The 16,941-nt window shown below is 42.6% G+C and overlaps 1 protein-coding gene and 1 long non-coding RNA gene across 2 annotated transcripts in view; one reads left to right on the forward strand and one right to left on the reverse strand.

The window, feature by feature from the left end:
- The first annotated feature begins 3,450 nt into the window (after positions 1-3,450).
- LOC102444221 (uncharacterized) overlaps positions 3,451-16,941 on the forward strand; it is a 34,155-nt gene continuing 20,664 nt past the window's right edge. Inside the window, exons 1-2 of the long non-coding RNA XR_332094.4 lie at positions 3,451-3,743; positions 4,812-4,913. This is a non-coding gene — a long non-coding RNA (uncharacterized LOC102444221). The remainder of the gene's footprint in view (positions 3,744-4,811; positions 4,914-16,941) is intronic.
- The window catches only part of GPR149 (G protein-coupled receptor 149), a 66,053-nt gene continuing 63,987 nt past the window's right edge, over positions 14,876-16,941 (reverse strand). Inside the window, exon 5 of the mRNA XM_025184869.2 lies at positions 14,876-16,428. Within this exon, the coding sequence (XP_025040654.2) occupies positions 16,285-16,428 (144 nt within the window). The 3' untranslated portion in view covers positions 14,876-16,284. The remainder of the gene's footprint in view (positions 16,429-16,941) is intronic.

The raw sequence follows: 16,941 nt of genomic DNA on the forward strand, positions 1-16,941 counted from the left end.
ACAGCCTTTATGTATATACCAACTACCTCCTTTTGTTCCTCCCCCCCCTTCCCATTTTTTTCCTTTCCCTTCCTCTCTCTCCCTATTCCCACTATTTATTTTGGTTTTGGTTATACAACATTCCAGTCAGCTGAAGAAATGGCTGTGCCCATGAAAGCTCATGATGCCATCTACAATCATGTTTTGTTAGTCTTTAAAGTGCTACCATACTATTTGTTGTTTTTTAAGTTTATCTACATTTTTGTTAGTCTCTAAGGTGCTGCAAGACTATTAATTATTTTTAAAGCTTTTTCAGTTACAGACTAACACAGCTACCTCTCTGAAACTGAAAATATAGAATAGGTCTGATAGATTTAGGACAGTGGCTTTGAGGGGTGCCACTTTATCTGGGCAATAAACAGCATACATCTAGTTCATCATATTGTCATAACTGATCTTCTATCACACTGGGACGTGTCATGCACTACTTAGCAACTCTTGGTGGAAGAATAAACATCCCTAAAAAAGAAGGAAATTGAGAGAATTCTTTAATCAGGCATGGAGAAACTTGTCAGGGAAAACAGCAAAAGCAGATATATTCTGCTTGGGTAGCCTTGCTGTTAAAAGACGTTGGCTGATGGAAACAGAATGATGACAAGTAGTCCTGTAGCACTTTAGACACTAACAATATATATATGTGCGCGCGCACACACGCACATATATACACACAAGGGATGTGAACGACTAGTCGACTATCTGATAAGCAAATGCTTCCCTCCCCCTTGCTGCCTCTATCAGAAAGAGAAAGTGGGGAGGAGGAATAAAGGAGGGGTGGTTCAAAGCAGCAGTGCCGCATGGAGCTTGGAGCTAGACTTTGGGCTCCGTGCAGTGCTGCTGCTTTGAAATGCCATGTGCACCCCGGGGCTAGCCCATGTGGTATGTGGCGTTTCAAAATGGCAGGAGTGCATGGAGCCTGGTGTCATCTGACTCCGAGCTCCATGCGACACTGCCGCTTTGAAATGCTGTGGGGAGCATGGAGCCTGTGGGGGCCTGAGTCTCCCGCTGGCCCTGTGCTCCCCGCAGCACTTTTGCCTTTGAAATGTAGCAGCAGTCCTGGGGAAATTGTGTTGACTATTCGATTAGCCAATTAATCTAAATTTAACGTCCCTAATATACACATACATAGAAATTAGAGAGAGAGAGAGGGTGTATCATGAGCTTTTGCAAGTAAAGCCCACTTCCTCAGATAAGCAAGGTGGAGAAAAAAAGGGGAACTTCACAATTTATAACAGAAAAAGATGGGAGAGGGGAAAAATACCTGTCACTTGTGGTGCTGGTGCTAATGAGGCTAATTGAGTGGGCTGGAAGTGTCCCATACTTAGCTATTGATGTCAATTGGGTGTTGAATATAAGTTCATGTCTTTGTTCAGCGCATGAGAAATAGTGTCAAATTTGCACGTGAAGGCCAATTCCACAGTTTGTAGTTGGTTTTTGAAGCATAATGGCTATCTAAGAGATTTATTTGGACAGTTTAGGTCAAACAACTTGGCCATCTCAGCTAAAATCCAGGCTCAAAGCTTTGGATGGGGTACTTGTCTTTACTTTTAATATACATTTCTGACTGTCTATGTTTTAGAGAAATATTCTGTTCAGACAGCTAATGTCAACTTAAAGATTTCCAAACGTTTTAAAACACTAACCCATTTCTGATTTTCCATATAGGTGACACACCTTGCTGTAATATTGTACAAAACCAATGTTCCATTCCCAGAATAGTTTTTCAGGGAGCTATCCTGTCAGAGGTGACAACTTTTGTGAAAGATAATCCATGCCCCATAGTTAGAAAAGATTTCAATATTACTTTGCACAAGAGTACAGGTATTAATGCCAGAGTCATCTCTAAATACAAATATGAGCAGTTACATTCTACCATCTTCAAAATATGCCCTCTAGTTTCAACTGAAGATCTTATTTACACTTCCCCTTATTGAGGCTATTAATATTATGAGTGTGGAGGAAGGAGCAGTATGAAATGTAATTCTCTGATTTATTGTTAAATTATAAATCTTATAAAAATATCATGGCTCAGGATGGATGTTTCTATTATATTTTTAATATTCTATCTACATTTAAGCTACTAGTTCTGTGTGGATTGCTGCTTTGTGTAGTATATTTTATCCAAGCTCTCTGAAGTGTTAAATTCATCCTTTCAGATTATTAGTCTTTCACTGTTCATTAATGCTCCTTTTGTTGCCTTGAGTAACATTGTGATGCTATAAATGGCTCTTGGATCTCATTTCTCTGCAGCATTCTTTGCCTTTTCTGTTTGGTTGTCAGTCTTTCACTCTTCACAATGTATGTTTTCTTATATTAGTTTAAAAGTTATCATTCTGATTCTCCAAAATACCAGCTGTCCAGTGCACTAGTTTCCCAATTTGTTCCATGTTAACAAACACCTCTTAAGACAGGTCTGTTCTCATAGACTAATTTTCCTCCCTAATCTCAATGCTACAGTTTACCCTTGCCTAATCTTACAATTCTAGCACTCAGTTACATAAAATAATAGTGAGACAGCACTCTGAAAACAAGATGAAAATAAACCAGATACATAACGGGGGCATCTGGCAGTAGCTGCTTGATTACATAATTCACAAACAGACAAATTCATAACTGAATCCTTCTCTCTCACTCTCTTTTAATGGTTCATGTTTTACATTGTGATGGAAACAACTCTGGACACAATCTATAAATGTTGCTTTCGTGATTTTAAAAATTATTGGAGCACTGGGTTTGAGAATGCGTCTCTCTTTCCAGAGTTCTTATAGCCATATATCCCTTTAACTAAAAAGGGAATCTTTAAAAGGGTAGTAGGAGTGTTCAAAGTCATCACTGTACAAACTTAGTACATTTCATACATTTCCCCAGTTTCTGTATGTAGTTGTTTTCTGTGAAGTCCCAGGCATGCAGACAACAGGAGCAAGAGCTTTTCCGGCCCCACTACAGAACTGGAAGCAGCCAACTCCCTCAATTTTAAGATAGATTTTAAGGACAGGGATGGAGGGGGTCTTTGCAGACCTTGCCTCTGAAGATTGTATTTGGGGAGGGGCCAGCCAGTCATCTTAGATGATATTGTACTGAAGGGGATGTTTGTAGCCAGACATGAACCCTCTCCCCCCCCATTTCCCCCCGTAACATCCATCTTTGCTTGCCTGGAAGCATGCAGGGCACACAGAGCAATAAAACAGCATGGTCTTTGAAAGCTTTGGAGCAGGAGGCTCAGATATGCTTGTTCACCCAGTGACCCTGGACAACTGTAAGCAGAGATAAGAGGGTGGTCAAACTAATCGCTGACCAAGAGGCTGCCGAGGAGTGCCCTTGACTGAAACCCATATTGATACGATCACACACTCGTCCGGAGGGAGGAATCTCCCGCCCAGCTAAGAATGTCCGGTACTCCTAATTTAGCTATCTCTCTCTCTTACAAGTGTAAATTATTTGAAACTCCCTTGTAAGAACTGGCGCCACAAAACGGACCAGTACAATTTGGCATCTTAGATAAGAAAGAGGATACGGGCCCCTAAGGGTATAAAGATGGGTCTAGCAGCACACTCACTCTGAGCGTCAATCTACCATCTATCTGCTGGTCAGGTTTGGTGTTTGACCTCCCGAGGTTCCATGGGGACACCCACCTCGTATTCGTCTTTCCGAGGAATTGAGGGACCGACCCTGGCCTGATCCACTGGAGTCGAGAGGCACAGAAGGAGGTAAAAATTGTACCTGGATGTGTCCTTTGTTTAAGTATATACTGTGTTAGAGCTCTTTAAAGATTAAGCTGTCACTTGGTACCATTATTTTCTATCCTCCTTTTTCCTTTGTAACCATTTTAAGATCTATATTTGCTAGCTGTTAAGAAGTAGAGCAATAGCCATTGTAACCACATGCTTTATAAGCCTTTTTAATAAACCTGTAACTGGTTAAGCTTTAACCTGACTCCTTCAGTTGCTGTAACAGAACCAAGCACAATTTAAAAGAACTTCAGCCATAAGGGTCATAAGGGACAGATATAGGAAGAGCTTGGGCGTTTTGGATCGTGTCACTCCCAGGTGACAGATCGGTTGGGGCATCTCTCAGTATTCCCTAGACTGCCTGCTGCAAAGGGATCCTGTATCCTAGCAACTGAAATCTGAGATGTAATAAGCTCTTCCTATAAATTCTGGGGCGTCTGTCAGCCTGTTGGCTGCCCTCCGCGACGGGACCCCGGTCCTAGTGGTAAGGGCACGGACGTTAAACTCGGGGCATCTGTCAGCCTGTTGGCTGCCCTCCGCGACAGGATCCCGGTCCTAACGGTAAAGCCACAGACGTTAAACTTTCAGGGTGCCCTTCAGCCTCCTAGGCTGTCCGCTGCGACGGGACCTTGTGTCTTAGCAGTTAAAGACTTGGGCGTCATACACATACACACTGCCCTGACCATCGGCTGACAATGTTCAACTGCAAATCTATGTTTCTCACCTCTCAAAATCTACCTTAAGCTAAGAGATGTTATGATAGTGTCAAACAAGAATTTTTTTGTTTGTTTTTGTACAGCAACAAGGGGCATGTAAGGCCTGAAAACCTGGCAGCATGCATAGTAGTTGAAAATACTGTTTCATATTTGGACATTTGATATCCTATTTAAGCCATCTAGTAGTCACAGGTTGGGGGTAATATTAGACCTACAAGTGCTTTTAGATGACAAGAAGCATCTATGGCCATCCCAGGACATATTTTCTTTTATCTGCACTTAGCCAAAAGATTGCAGCTCTCCCCTCCTTTCTTTTTCCTTTTTCCTCCAGATGCTGCTCTTACTATCATAATCCATATTTCTGTCACTTCAGTAATAGATCACTGCTATGGCTTCCCATGGCGCTACATTCTAAAACTATTCAGAAACTCAGGTAAGTGTAGTGTCATACTTGGAATTCTTGATTCATAAATACTCATCATGAGTTCTCTGTGATGTGCTCTGGTTCCCATGTAGAAATTAAGGTGTCCTCACAATGTATTACCGTAACACATAGAGGCCTAAATATGTGCCAAGACTCCATTGTGCTAGGCATTGTACAAAATAAAAAGCCCCAAATGGGCTGAGACATGTCTATATGAGAAATCATCCCTTTCCCATGCTGTCCGTGAGAGCTGATTGCAAGGAAGATGCTAAAGCTGGGTCCTTTAGTACAGTGGTGCACAGCCTTTTTTCATTTGCGACCCCTGCACCACAGGAAACATTTTGTTGAGCAAAAATTTACAAAAAAATGCTGGGTCACTGAAATGCAGTTGCAGCCCCTTTAATTGCCACTCCCTCCACTCCCGTCGCATGTCCATCGGGCACTGAGCCAGGAAAAGGGGAAAATGCCAGCCGTCAGGATTACAGCGCTGCGACTCCCCCCCCCCCCCCCCCCCGGAAGACAGCCACGACCCATCACTGCTTTTGGAAGCAAGGGCATCTGCAGGCAGAGCTCTTCAGCTTTGGAAATCACTCCACATCTTGGTCTGAAAAAGCCAGATATGTTGACAGTCAAGGCACCTATGACCACTCAATACCAACTGGAAGAGGGCACACCCCTCATGTCTGGTCTCATACACTCATTGCCCCAACACACTAATGACGTAAACTATATCTTGAAGTTATGCTCACTGGTAGCATGCAGCTGTCCCAGACTAAAGGGGGAGCACTTCCAGTGCTCTCTGGAAGTTGGATCATTTTGGTCTGGAAGGCAAGAGTAGCTGGAAACTGCATATAAATGAGAAAACTGCTTCGAAAAAAAATAACTCTGAATTAAAGTTTTAGTCACTAGAAAGTGTTTTGTTTTGATTGACATGTAACCACACCTGTTTCTTTTATTCTTGCTTGTTATCACCTACACCTCTTTTCTTTAACTTAGTCTTGTTTCATTACAAAACAATCACAGGCCTGTGCATTACAGTGAAGTTTGAGTCTTAAGCTAACCTAACAGGCCGATGTGTGCTCTGTCTCTTCGGCTGTGTCTACAGGTGCAGTTTGGACAGGTGCAGTTTTGTTTGAGAAATCAAACTAAGTAAATAAATATTAGATTTTCCTGAAAACAACTGTGAAGATGCTTTATTTATCTTTCTGTAAATTTAGCACAGTCATCAGTTTTTAGCATCATATGGCTTTTTAAGTTATCCAGTGGTAATTTTATAAAACAAAGGAAGGCAGAAGAAATCAAATGACACAGTACATGGTGGTTACAGTCCCAAAAAAATTATCATGACTTAACGTAGTGTGCTGTGTTTCCTGTGTGTTAAATAATTTAAAAAATTTAACGTCACACTTCATATGTTTGGATTCACATCCTTAAATTATTCTTTCTGAGGCATTTTAATTTTATAAACATTCAGATCATGTGAATAGCTAACAATAACATTAACAACACAGTACCGTTCTCTTGTGAGAAATGTTGAATTCACATTTGTCACATCCTGTTTTAATGCATATTTGAATGCCAACCTCCTTCTGCTTTTCCTCTATTTCTTTTGTCAGTGTACATCATTACTTCCCCTTGCTGAGAGAGTGCTCTTATATTTTTAAAATAGTGGAATACAGAAGTGTTTACAGATAGAAGAAAAATGACTATATTGTAACAGAAGGGGGAGCCACAGGAATGGGAACGAGAACGCAGTATTTAAATATCCAACTAATTTTAATGCAGCCAGAGCGCTATCACTGCAGCATCTGTCTTCCCTAACGTGGACAACAGAACACATCACCCCAGAACTTCATTTCAAATCCTATTCCACCTGCCTCTTTCAAACCACACACACCTGCAACCCAGCTAATGGTATTGGGAATGAGCCTTTAGGAACTAAGCTTTCCTGGCAGTCTGTGACGCATATGTTGCCCTTTGCAGCTAGCTGGAATTAGAGCAGTTGTGGGCAACCTGGGCCCATGAGCCATATGCAGCCTATTGAGGCTCCACTTGTGCCCCGCGGATCTTGTCTACCTCCTCCCCCACATGCCTCTCATGCCCTAGGAAATTGGAGCCCCACACATCCTACTCGTTCCCCTCACTCCCAGCACTTTTGGAACACCACAAATTGCCTGATTCGTTCTCCATCCCTTCCTCTCCCTATCTTCCAGAGCTTGAACAGCTACAAACAGCGAAAGCAGGGCCACTCATGCTGCCCACTCCCTATTTTTGGTTGTCCATCACTGAATTAGTCACACAATAAAAGAGAGCACTCAAAAGCATTTAAGCACTGTATGATCACTGAACACCATGGGGAGCTCATTACTCTGTGCCCCTTCAGTGCATCTCCAACTTGTGCTGCTCTGCCCTCCCACATTAGTGTTAGCAGTTCCATAAATATAAATAGGCAGGCTCCTGAGAATCCACCCAACATGGCAAGGTTTGAGTGGCTGATGAATCTTCCAGGGTTTGCCTCTGGAGTGCTCATGGCATGTACACTGGTTGAGGCAACTGGCAATGTGACTTCAGGAACAATAATGGATTCCTTGTAGGCCTGACGACTCTGGTTCTCTCTGGGCTTTTCATCCCCAGAATTGTCTTCTCTAGGGCTACATGTACACTGCGGAGCTATTTCGGGATACTTCACAACGGCGAGGCGTCTCACAGGTGGGGTGAGCATTGAAAGATACAAGCAGACATGCTGGCTGGTACAGATGGGTATAGGGTGTTGGAGTTTCTAGCCCTCAGGGAGGAGGTGCCAGGAGTGCCGGGGCATTGTGGGAAGTGTTTTGTATTTATGCCCGTCAATGTGAAAGAAGCTATTTGCACATATTTGCATGTATATGCAACCACACTTAAGTTGCAGCCCTCAGCATATGCATCTTTGTGGCCTCTGGGGCTTCTAAAGTTGAGTAGCCCTGCTTTAAAAGATAAAATGCATGTTTATCTGATAGAAGATTCTCTTTTGGCCAAACTGTCCTTGGATATTCATATGTGATTCTTATAAATTTAAATGAGAACTGCACATAGGCATTTAAGTACATTGACATTCATAGGATCATGATAAATGGATGTGGAGAGAGACAACAGACCCATAAGAAAACATCTTAAAATACAGAACAGCCTTCAGAGAAGCCTTTATTTATAACAGTGGGCATTGTAATGGTGACACTTGTTTTTGATTCTTATTTCAAGTGTCTAACCTACTTATTAACCACACATTTTGTGAGTATGGATAAATCATATTTTCTTACATTTAGGAATAATTGTATTATTTTAACCTTTTAACAATAGAGTCCTTATTTTCTGTCAGTGAGTTTACTATAAATTGTAAAATATTTTGGTAAACCATAGTAAATGCCTTGACGTAAAAATCAAGCATTTTGCTGCAATGTTTGCTTGAGAGACATATACACACATAAATCACAACACTTGCTTGATTATTTTAACAAAAACTTTCAGTTAATGTGCTTAATGTTACTTTTCCATAAACAAAGAATAAACATTTTCCTTCAGAGTAAGGATATAAGCAAATAAAAAATCCACACATGAGAAAAAAAGAGTGTCTCCTTCACACTGACAGTGGGGCCTTGTCTATACTACTCAGGAAGGTCAAAGTAAGATATGCAACATAAGTTATGTAGCTGGAGTCAGCGTATCTTATATTGCGTTTCCCTACCATCCACACAATAAATGCTCCTGGTGGTTTCCCTTACTCCTCATGAGAAGCAGGAGTAACAGTGCCAACAGGGGTGCCCTTTAAGTTCAGTATAGCATGTCTATTCTACATCCACTAAATCAAATCCCAAGGCTGTGTCTAGACTAGCCAGTTTTTCCAGAAAATCAGCCGCTTTTCCGGAAAAACTTGCCAGCTGTCTACACTGTCCGCTTGAATTTCCGCCAAAGCCCTGACTTCCTACTGTAAGAAATCAGTGCTTCTTGCGGAAATACTATTCTCCTCCCATTTAGGCAAAAGTTCCTTTTGCACAAAGCTTTTGCGCAAAAGGGCCAATGTAGACAGCTCAAATTTGTTTTCCGCAAAAAAGCCCCATCGCGAAAATGGCAATCGGGGCTTTTTTGCGGAAAAGCGTGTCTAGATTGGCACGGACGCTTTTCCGCAAAAAGTGTTTTTGCGGAAAAGCATCCGTGCCAATCTAGACACTCTGTTCCGCAAATGCTTTTAACGGAAAACTTTTCCGTTAAAAGCATTTCCGGAAAATCATGCCAATCTAGACGCAGCCCAGAAGATCAACAGCGGCAGCGTTGGTCTTCCGTGTAGTGTAAACTTGTCGTAGCAGTAGCAAGAGAAAGAGGAATACCTACACCGGAAAAACCTCTCTGTTCTTTTGCTTTACTTGTGCAAAAATGCACTTGAGGTGTGGACACTCCACGAGTTTTTGTGCAAAAACAAATGTTTTTGCGCAAAAACTCTGTAGTGTAGACCTAGTCTTCTTGTATAACACTTTTGCCAGTCAGAGTTGGCAGGAACAAGGGCTGGATTCAATATCTAAGGGTTCTTTTTCAACAAAACAATATGAAACCAGCTGAAGCCCTTTAGGACAATCACACACCACTTTCTGGGTGCCTCAGAGGCAATACTTCCCATCTTGCAAACACAGTCTGAGTGCAGCAAAAAAACCAAACCAACCAAACAAAAAAAACCCTACAACCTCCGCCCCTCCCCCCAAAAAAAACTTAATAAAAAGAAGGAAGTAACTTGCAATTTATTTGGGGAAACACCACTACTGCGGGCACTAAACAAACCCCCAGTTCAGTAACACTGGCCCGGGTTTCGGGTGGGGAAATAGCAAATAGTAGCAAAGCAGTGGCCCAGCAGCCCAGGCCTTTGTTCAAGGCGGGGCAATAACAAACAGAGGCAAGCAGTTTAGTCTCCTCGTTCAGGAGAAGCTCAGGTGATTCGCCTGTGGTGGCAGAAAGGGGGAGGCTGCCACCCAGCAAATGGGTAGCAGGTGGGACACAGGCCCACCCACTCCACTGTATCCCAGCTGAGGGCCCTAACAGCAGCAGAACAGTCTGCTGCTGGGTCAGCGGGGATCCAGCCCGTAACACGCTGACCCAGGTGCACTTCTCTGTGGTCAGTGTTCCCTGAGCTACTTCCCTTCTCCTCATCTGCGCATACCTGGGCTTCAGGCTGGGGGTTGAGGCTTGTCAGATCCAGCTGGGGTCTGGGTGGTCCAGATCAGTCCTCGGCCCCTTGCAGGTCCAGTGGCCCTGGCCAGTCCCCAGGCACAGGCTGGCGCAGGTGTTCAGGCCAGTCTTCTGGGTCAGGCACAGCTGATGGTCAAGGCCAGTCTTCGGTCGCGGGCCGGCATGGGGATTAAAGCCAGTTCTCAGGGTCAGGCATACCTGGCGGTCCAGGCTAGACCTCAGCCTCCCAGACAGACCTCTGGCCTCTCTGGAGGCTGGGCCCCGATTGATCTCTCAGGCTGGGCTTTTATAATCCTGGCCATGACTCCTGGCTTCCGGTCAGGTGACTGGGAGGGGTCAGGCTCTGCCCAAAAGGGCCCCCAGAGGGGCTCCTCCCCTCTGGGTCAGTGGGCATCCACTCTGCCCCACTACAGTCTGACACAGAATCACTGGCCTAGATTCTCTATTGAATTCTTCTATTGCACAAATGTCAGACATTTTTTATTATTATCTGATATTTTGGAACCGTGGTCACCAACAGGTCGATCACAAGCTACTGGTCGATTGCGAGGCCTCGACCAGTCGCTCGCGAGGTGTCTTGTCTGCCCCGCCCCCATTTCTTTCCCATCCTCGAGAAGCCCCACTACTTACCTCAAGGAGGGGTGAGTTAGCCCCGCGGAAGGTGCGCAGGGGGTTTCCCGGCACGCGCGTGCGTGCGTGAAGCAGGGGAGGTTGGCCCAGGGGCAGGTGTGCGCATGGGGCTTCCCTGCACGGGGGGGAGGGGGTTGGTGCTGGGACAAGCGTGCGTGGGGCTTCCCTGCACGGGGGGGGGGGTCAGCCCCCTGAGCAGGCATGCGCGGGCTTCAAATGTGAAATTGTGGAACTATTAACTATGGTTTGTAACCTATCCTTTAAATCAGCTTCTGTACCCAATGACTAGAAGATGTATGTAACACCCAATGTAACGCCAATATTTAAAAAAGGCTCTAGAGGCAATCCCGGCAATTACAGACCAGTAAGTCTAATGTCGGTACCGGGCAAATTAGTTGAAATAATAGTAAAGAATAAAATTGTCAGACACATAGAAGAACATAATTTTTTGGGCAAAAGTCAACATGGTTTCTGTAAAAGGAAATCATGTCTTACTAATCTATTAGAGTTCTCTGAAGGGGTCAACAACATGCGGACAAGGGGGATCCAGTAGATATAATGTACTTAGATTTTCAGAAAGTCTTCAACAAGGTCCCTCACTAAAGGCTCTTATGTAAATTAAGTTGTTATGGGATAAAAGGGAAGATCCTTTCATGGGCTGAGAACTGGTTAAAAGACAGGAAACAAAGGGTATGAATAAATGGTACATTTTCAGAATGGAGAGGGATAACTAGTGGTGTTCCCCCAGGGTCAATCCTAGGACCAATCCTCTTCAACTTATTCATAAATGATCTGGAGAAAGGGGTAAATGGTGAGGTGGCAAAGTTTGCAGACGATACCAAACTGCTCAAGGTAGTTAAGACCAAAACAGACTATGAAGAACTTCAAAAAGATCTCACCAAACTAAGTGACTGGACAACAAAATGGCAAATGAAATTTAATGTGGATAAATGTAAAGTAATGCACATTGGAAAAAATAACCCCAGCTATACATATAATATGATGGGGGCTAATTTAGCTACAACGAATCAGAAAAGAGATCTTGGAGTCATCGTGGATAGTTCTCTGAAAACATTCACACAGCGTGCAGCAGCAGTCAAAAAAGCAAACAGGATGTTAGGAATCATTAAAAAAGGGATAGAGAATAAGACAGAGAATATCTTATTGCCCTTATATAAATCCATGGTATGCCCACATCTTGAATACTGCATACAGATGTGGTTTCCTCATCTCAAAAAAGATATACTGACATTAGAAAAGGTTCAGAGAAGGGCAACTAAAATGATTAGGGGTTTGGAACGGGTCCCATCTGAGGAGAGATTAAAGAGACTGGGACTTCTCAGCTTGGAAAAGAGGAGACTAAGGGGGGATATGATAGAGGTATATAAAATCATGAGCGGTGTGCAGAAAGTGAAAAAGGAAAAGCGATTTACTTATTCCCATAATATAAGAACTAGAGGCCACCAAATGAAACTAATGGGCAGCAGGTTTAAAACAAATAAAAGGAAGTTCTTCTTCACACAGCACATAGTCAATCTGTGGAACTCCTTGCCTGAGGAGGTTGTGAAGGCTAGGACTATAACAGGGTTTAAAAGAGAACTAGATAAATTCATGGAGGTTAAGTCCGTTAATGGCTATTAGCCAGTATGGGTAAGGAATGGTGTCCCTAGCCTCTGTTTGTCAGAGGGTGGAGATGGATGGTAGGAGAGAGATCGTTTGATCATTTCCTGTTCGATTCACTCCCTCTGGGACACCTGGCATTGGCCACTGTTGGCAGACAGGGTACTGGGCTGGATAGACCTTTGGTCTGACCCAGTATGGCCATTCTTATGTTCTTAGTAGGTTGAAAAATTGCCATATTTTTCCCCACTCTCCTCTTTTTGGTTACTGTTCATATTAATTTTGTGTCCAACTCAATAGCATATTCTTAATGTAAAATAACGAACCCTTGGATTCTTTGTATAGTATCATATTCTAAAAAGGCAAACGGTGATACATTCCTTTCAACAGTTTAAAGTGAGAGATAGAGCCCCATGAAATAAATTATGTGAAAAAGTATAATTTAACATACAGTTCTGTATTGTAGAACCTCAGAGTTACAAACACCTTGGGAATAGAGGTTGTTCATAACCCTGAAATGTTCATAACTCTGAATAAAATGTCATGGCTGTTCTTTCAAAAGTTTACATTTGAACATTGACACAATACAGCTTTGAAACTACTATACAGAATGAAAATACTTTAAACTATCTTAATTTAAACAAAGGAAGAATTTTTACTTCCCTTTTTTAGTAGTTTACTTTTAACATAGCACAGTACTGTATTTACTTTTAAAAATTTCTCGTGCTGCCTGATGTTTCCGGTTCCAAATGAGGTGTCCAATTCATTGGCCAGTTTGTAATTCTGCTGTTTGTAACGCTGAGGTACTTCTGTAGCACAATGAAGACACTAGTTCAGATGCATATTGATTTTTTCCCCATCTTTCAATGCAATATGCTTTGCATTAGTCAATAGCTAAAGTTACAACAATTCAATACGCTCAGGAACTAGACACACATCATATTTTCCAGGGGATTTTTTTTCTGTTTCATTTTATTGGGTTTCTATACAGGGACAGAGCTCTTCTCTTTGAAGTCACCTTCAAAAGGTCACTTTTACAACCATCCCTCTGCCCACAAATGTCAAGCTGTTGTTGAAACACACACAAAAGGTCAGCCAGAAAAAAAAATCAAAGCGATAAGAATATTTTTATTAGTTATTACAAAAGAGTTTTAAAAGATTAAATGCAGCTAGGTTTCTAGAAGTAATAAGCAAGCTCAATTTACTAGGCCATGTCGATACTATAACTTTTGGGTGATGCATGTGACATCAGTGTGAAGCCACCACAAGTAACACATAACATGGCTCCTTGTGTCAGTGTTGTGCATTCTCCTCAGGAGTTCTTGTGTCAATGCGCCATGTGGTGCACCATGGGTAGATATCTCAGTGTGAAACCCACCACCACCCAGCACACAGTCTTTTGGGAAGTTTTGGAACTAAATGGTGAGGCAGAAATGAATCATACAGGGGTGTCTGGGAGCAAGAAGGTCAACTAACCAGCATGCAATAATAATTATGCCTTTTTTTTCAAAATCCCACGAACCTGTGTAGCCCACCTCACTTTTCACCATCCCTGGTGATGCATGGTACCTGCACAGCTCTGCACTATTGTAATTAAGTGTTGCAAGTACCAGACCCTTAGCATTTACAGAGATGTAAGAAGAACTGACTCAGTGGGTAACATGATCATTTCTTGGAGGACAGATTGCCGTGGGACATGAGGGAGGAGGGAATCAAGTCAAGGTTGGTGTTATTCACAGAGCAGCTGCAGACAGTGAAATGCCAATTCTGGGCCCAAGAAACAAGCACTGACTAGTGGGGCAGAATTGTAAAGCAGGCTTGGGGTCAGGGTTGGTCCGACTATATAAAAGAGCTAGGTGTTCGCCTAGCACACTTCGCTTTAAGGAACACCAAATTAGATGGAAGTGAATTTTTTTCTCTATTTAAAAATATATTAGTATGTTCTCTCTTATAAATGAAAGCATCAAATATTGTACTTGTAAAACAGCACATTATTGCCATGTTAGAAGTCGAGTTATATATTTATTTCACATTGTGGAGCATGGTTGTGTATGTAAACACAGATAACGTGTCACGGGGCATAGCTTCAAAAGAGTGGCACCTGGGTTCGCTGTCTGGGGGTGGCATCTGGCAGTTCTGTCATTCTCAGTAGCCCTGTGTTGGGGAGTCAAACAGGTGAGTCAGTGTTGCTCCTATGGGCGGCGAGTTATATGGGCTCGTGGTGCCCATGCTCCACCAATAATCAGAGCTGGGGGCCCTGCTCCAGCAATATTTGGAGCTGGGTCTCTCCCCTGGTCCTGCCTGGAGCGGGCCCCGGCCCCCTGCATGTCCTCCATCCTGGCCCCAGAGCTTCCTTCCCAGCCCCGTACCCCATTTACCAGACAGGTAAATGTCTGTGAGCTAATGATATTAGAGGTGATAATTAGGGAAGCTACATTTACCTCCCCCCCCATCCCCCTTCTGTTCTGAAATTTGATTTGTCCTTTTCATATGTGTTCATTTTTTTTAAATTGCATCCTTTGGTATATATGGTTGTGACAATTTTCTTCCACTATTTGATCTGAGGAAGTGGGTCTGGCCCACGAAAGCTCATCACCTAATAAACCATCTTATTAGTCTTTAAAGTGCTACATAGTCCTGTATTTTGTTTCACTTAATATATACAATCCTTTTCGTTCTAATTGCAATAATGTTTCATAATAATAGAAATTCTGACCTTCTGTTTAATTTTTTTAATAGTTTTAAGTGAAGGTTGAAATGATAGAATACATTAAAATTTTCCAGATTTATGTTACTATGATGTCATCGCTTGCACAGTAACTCACCAGGAAAGATTTCAATAGGTAGAGAGCTACATACTCTATTGTCCCCTGGCATTGCAAATTCATAATTTTTTCCATGAGTTATTTACTGTACATTTAATCATTCTCACTAATCACTTTGATTAATTTATCTTTTAGTTTAACATAAATAGTATTCTACTTTGCTATCATTGTTCTCTATTTTGATCATTTAGTTGAAACAGTTGCTTAACATTTTTCAGAAAATTAATACCATGGCAGATAAAAAGAAACCACCTAGAGCTCAAGATCGTAAAAGGAAAGCTGAGCAGATGAAAGAACAAGCAAAGCAAAAATATGTTTGATCTGACAAATACCAAGACAAGACTAGACATTCTAGACTTCTTATTTTGCTCAATATTGAATGTGGCTGTGGAGCCAAAGGCCAAAGTCATAGTTCACTTATGGTGCCAAAAGCCCTTGGATGGGCCTTGGTTGGGATGACGATCAGAGGCTGCAGAACTTCCTTGCCCATTGCTTGATCTGTGCTTCGAGTGTGCCCCAGCCCTCCAGCGTAGGGACAGTAGAATGAGAGCTGCTATGACAGCGGACAAAAGAATGGTGATCACTGTGTGGAAACTTGCAGTGCCAGACGCTACTGGACAGTGGGAAATCATTGAAGAGTTGGAAAATCTCCTGTGGGATCATTGACGTGCAAGCATACAGGGGCATTCATTGTCTCCTAATATGCAGCACTTGGGCTCTTGACAAAGTGCAGGACTCCAGCAATGGGGTTCCTGAACTGCGGAGGAGCAATAGAGAGCACCCATTTCCCTGTTTTTCCACCACCGCACCTTGCAACAGAGTACATTAACAGCATGAGCTACTTTTCTATGTTTTTGCAAATGTTGGTGGATCACTGGGAATGCTTCACTGAAATCGGTGTTGGCAGGTCAGGGAAGGTATATGACTTTCACAGCTTTAAGAGCACAGGACTGTCCAGAAAGCTAATAGCAGGGACTAGTGGATTGCAGTGTTGATGTTGAAATGCCAGTAGTGATCCTGGGGGAACCTACCTGCTTCCGGCTCCCTTGAGGAGGCATACACTGGCCATCTTGACATCTCCAAGAAAGATTCAGTTACTGGTAAAGCAGGTGCAGAATGGCAGCTGAATGTGCTCTTGGTTGACAGAAGGGATGCTGGCATGATTTATTCACAAGACTGGTTCTCACTGGAAAAAACATCCTCATGATTAAAGCTGGCTGCTGTGTCCTGTACCATATCTTTGAAACAAAGAGAGGAAAGTTGTTGTGGGGATGGAGTTGGAATGACCAAGATTGAACAGCCAGGCACAAGGACTATCATAAGAGCTCAACTTGGACTTCAGGGAGACTTTAAAAGAGCATTTTGACAGCGAGTCACAGTACTGCATCATTATAGTCTGTGCTCTACATGGCTCTGTTGTTTTGGGGCCAGTTAGGAACTGTGTGGTGCTTGATATACCTCTAGGAATATAACTCTGTCAATGCATTTTTTTCATTTTGTAATGCTTGCTGTACATTTATGATAATTACAGTTTTTTCACCTATCCTGAGTTATGTCTCGTTGTACAATTACAAGAGGGTGCTTTCAGAACTGCTAAGCACTCTGCACCATATGTTGTAAACTAATAAAAATGAATGATTTTCCAAATAATATAATTTCATTCAGTAACAAAACCAGGGCAAAGAAAAATCTGTGTAATTTCAAAGCAAATATGTTAAACATTTGATAAACTAATGGAACAGAAATTTACA

This window comes from Pelodiscus sinensis, chromosome 10 (assembly GCF_049634645.1).
Source record: "Pelodiscus sinensis isolate JC-2024 chromosome 10, ASM4963464v1, whole genome shotgun sequence".
NCBI classification, from domain to species: Eukaryota; Metazoa; Chordata; order Testudines; family Trionychidae; genus Pelodiscus; species Pelodiscus sinensis.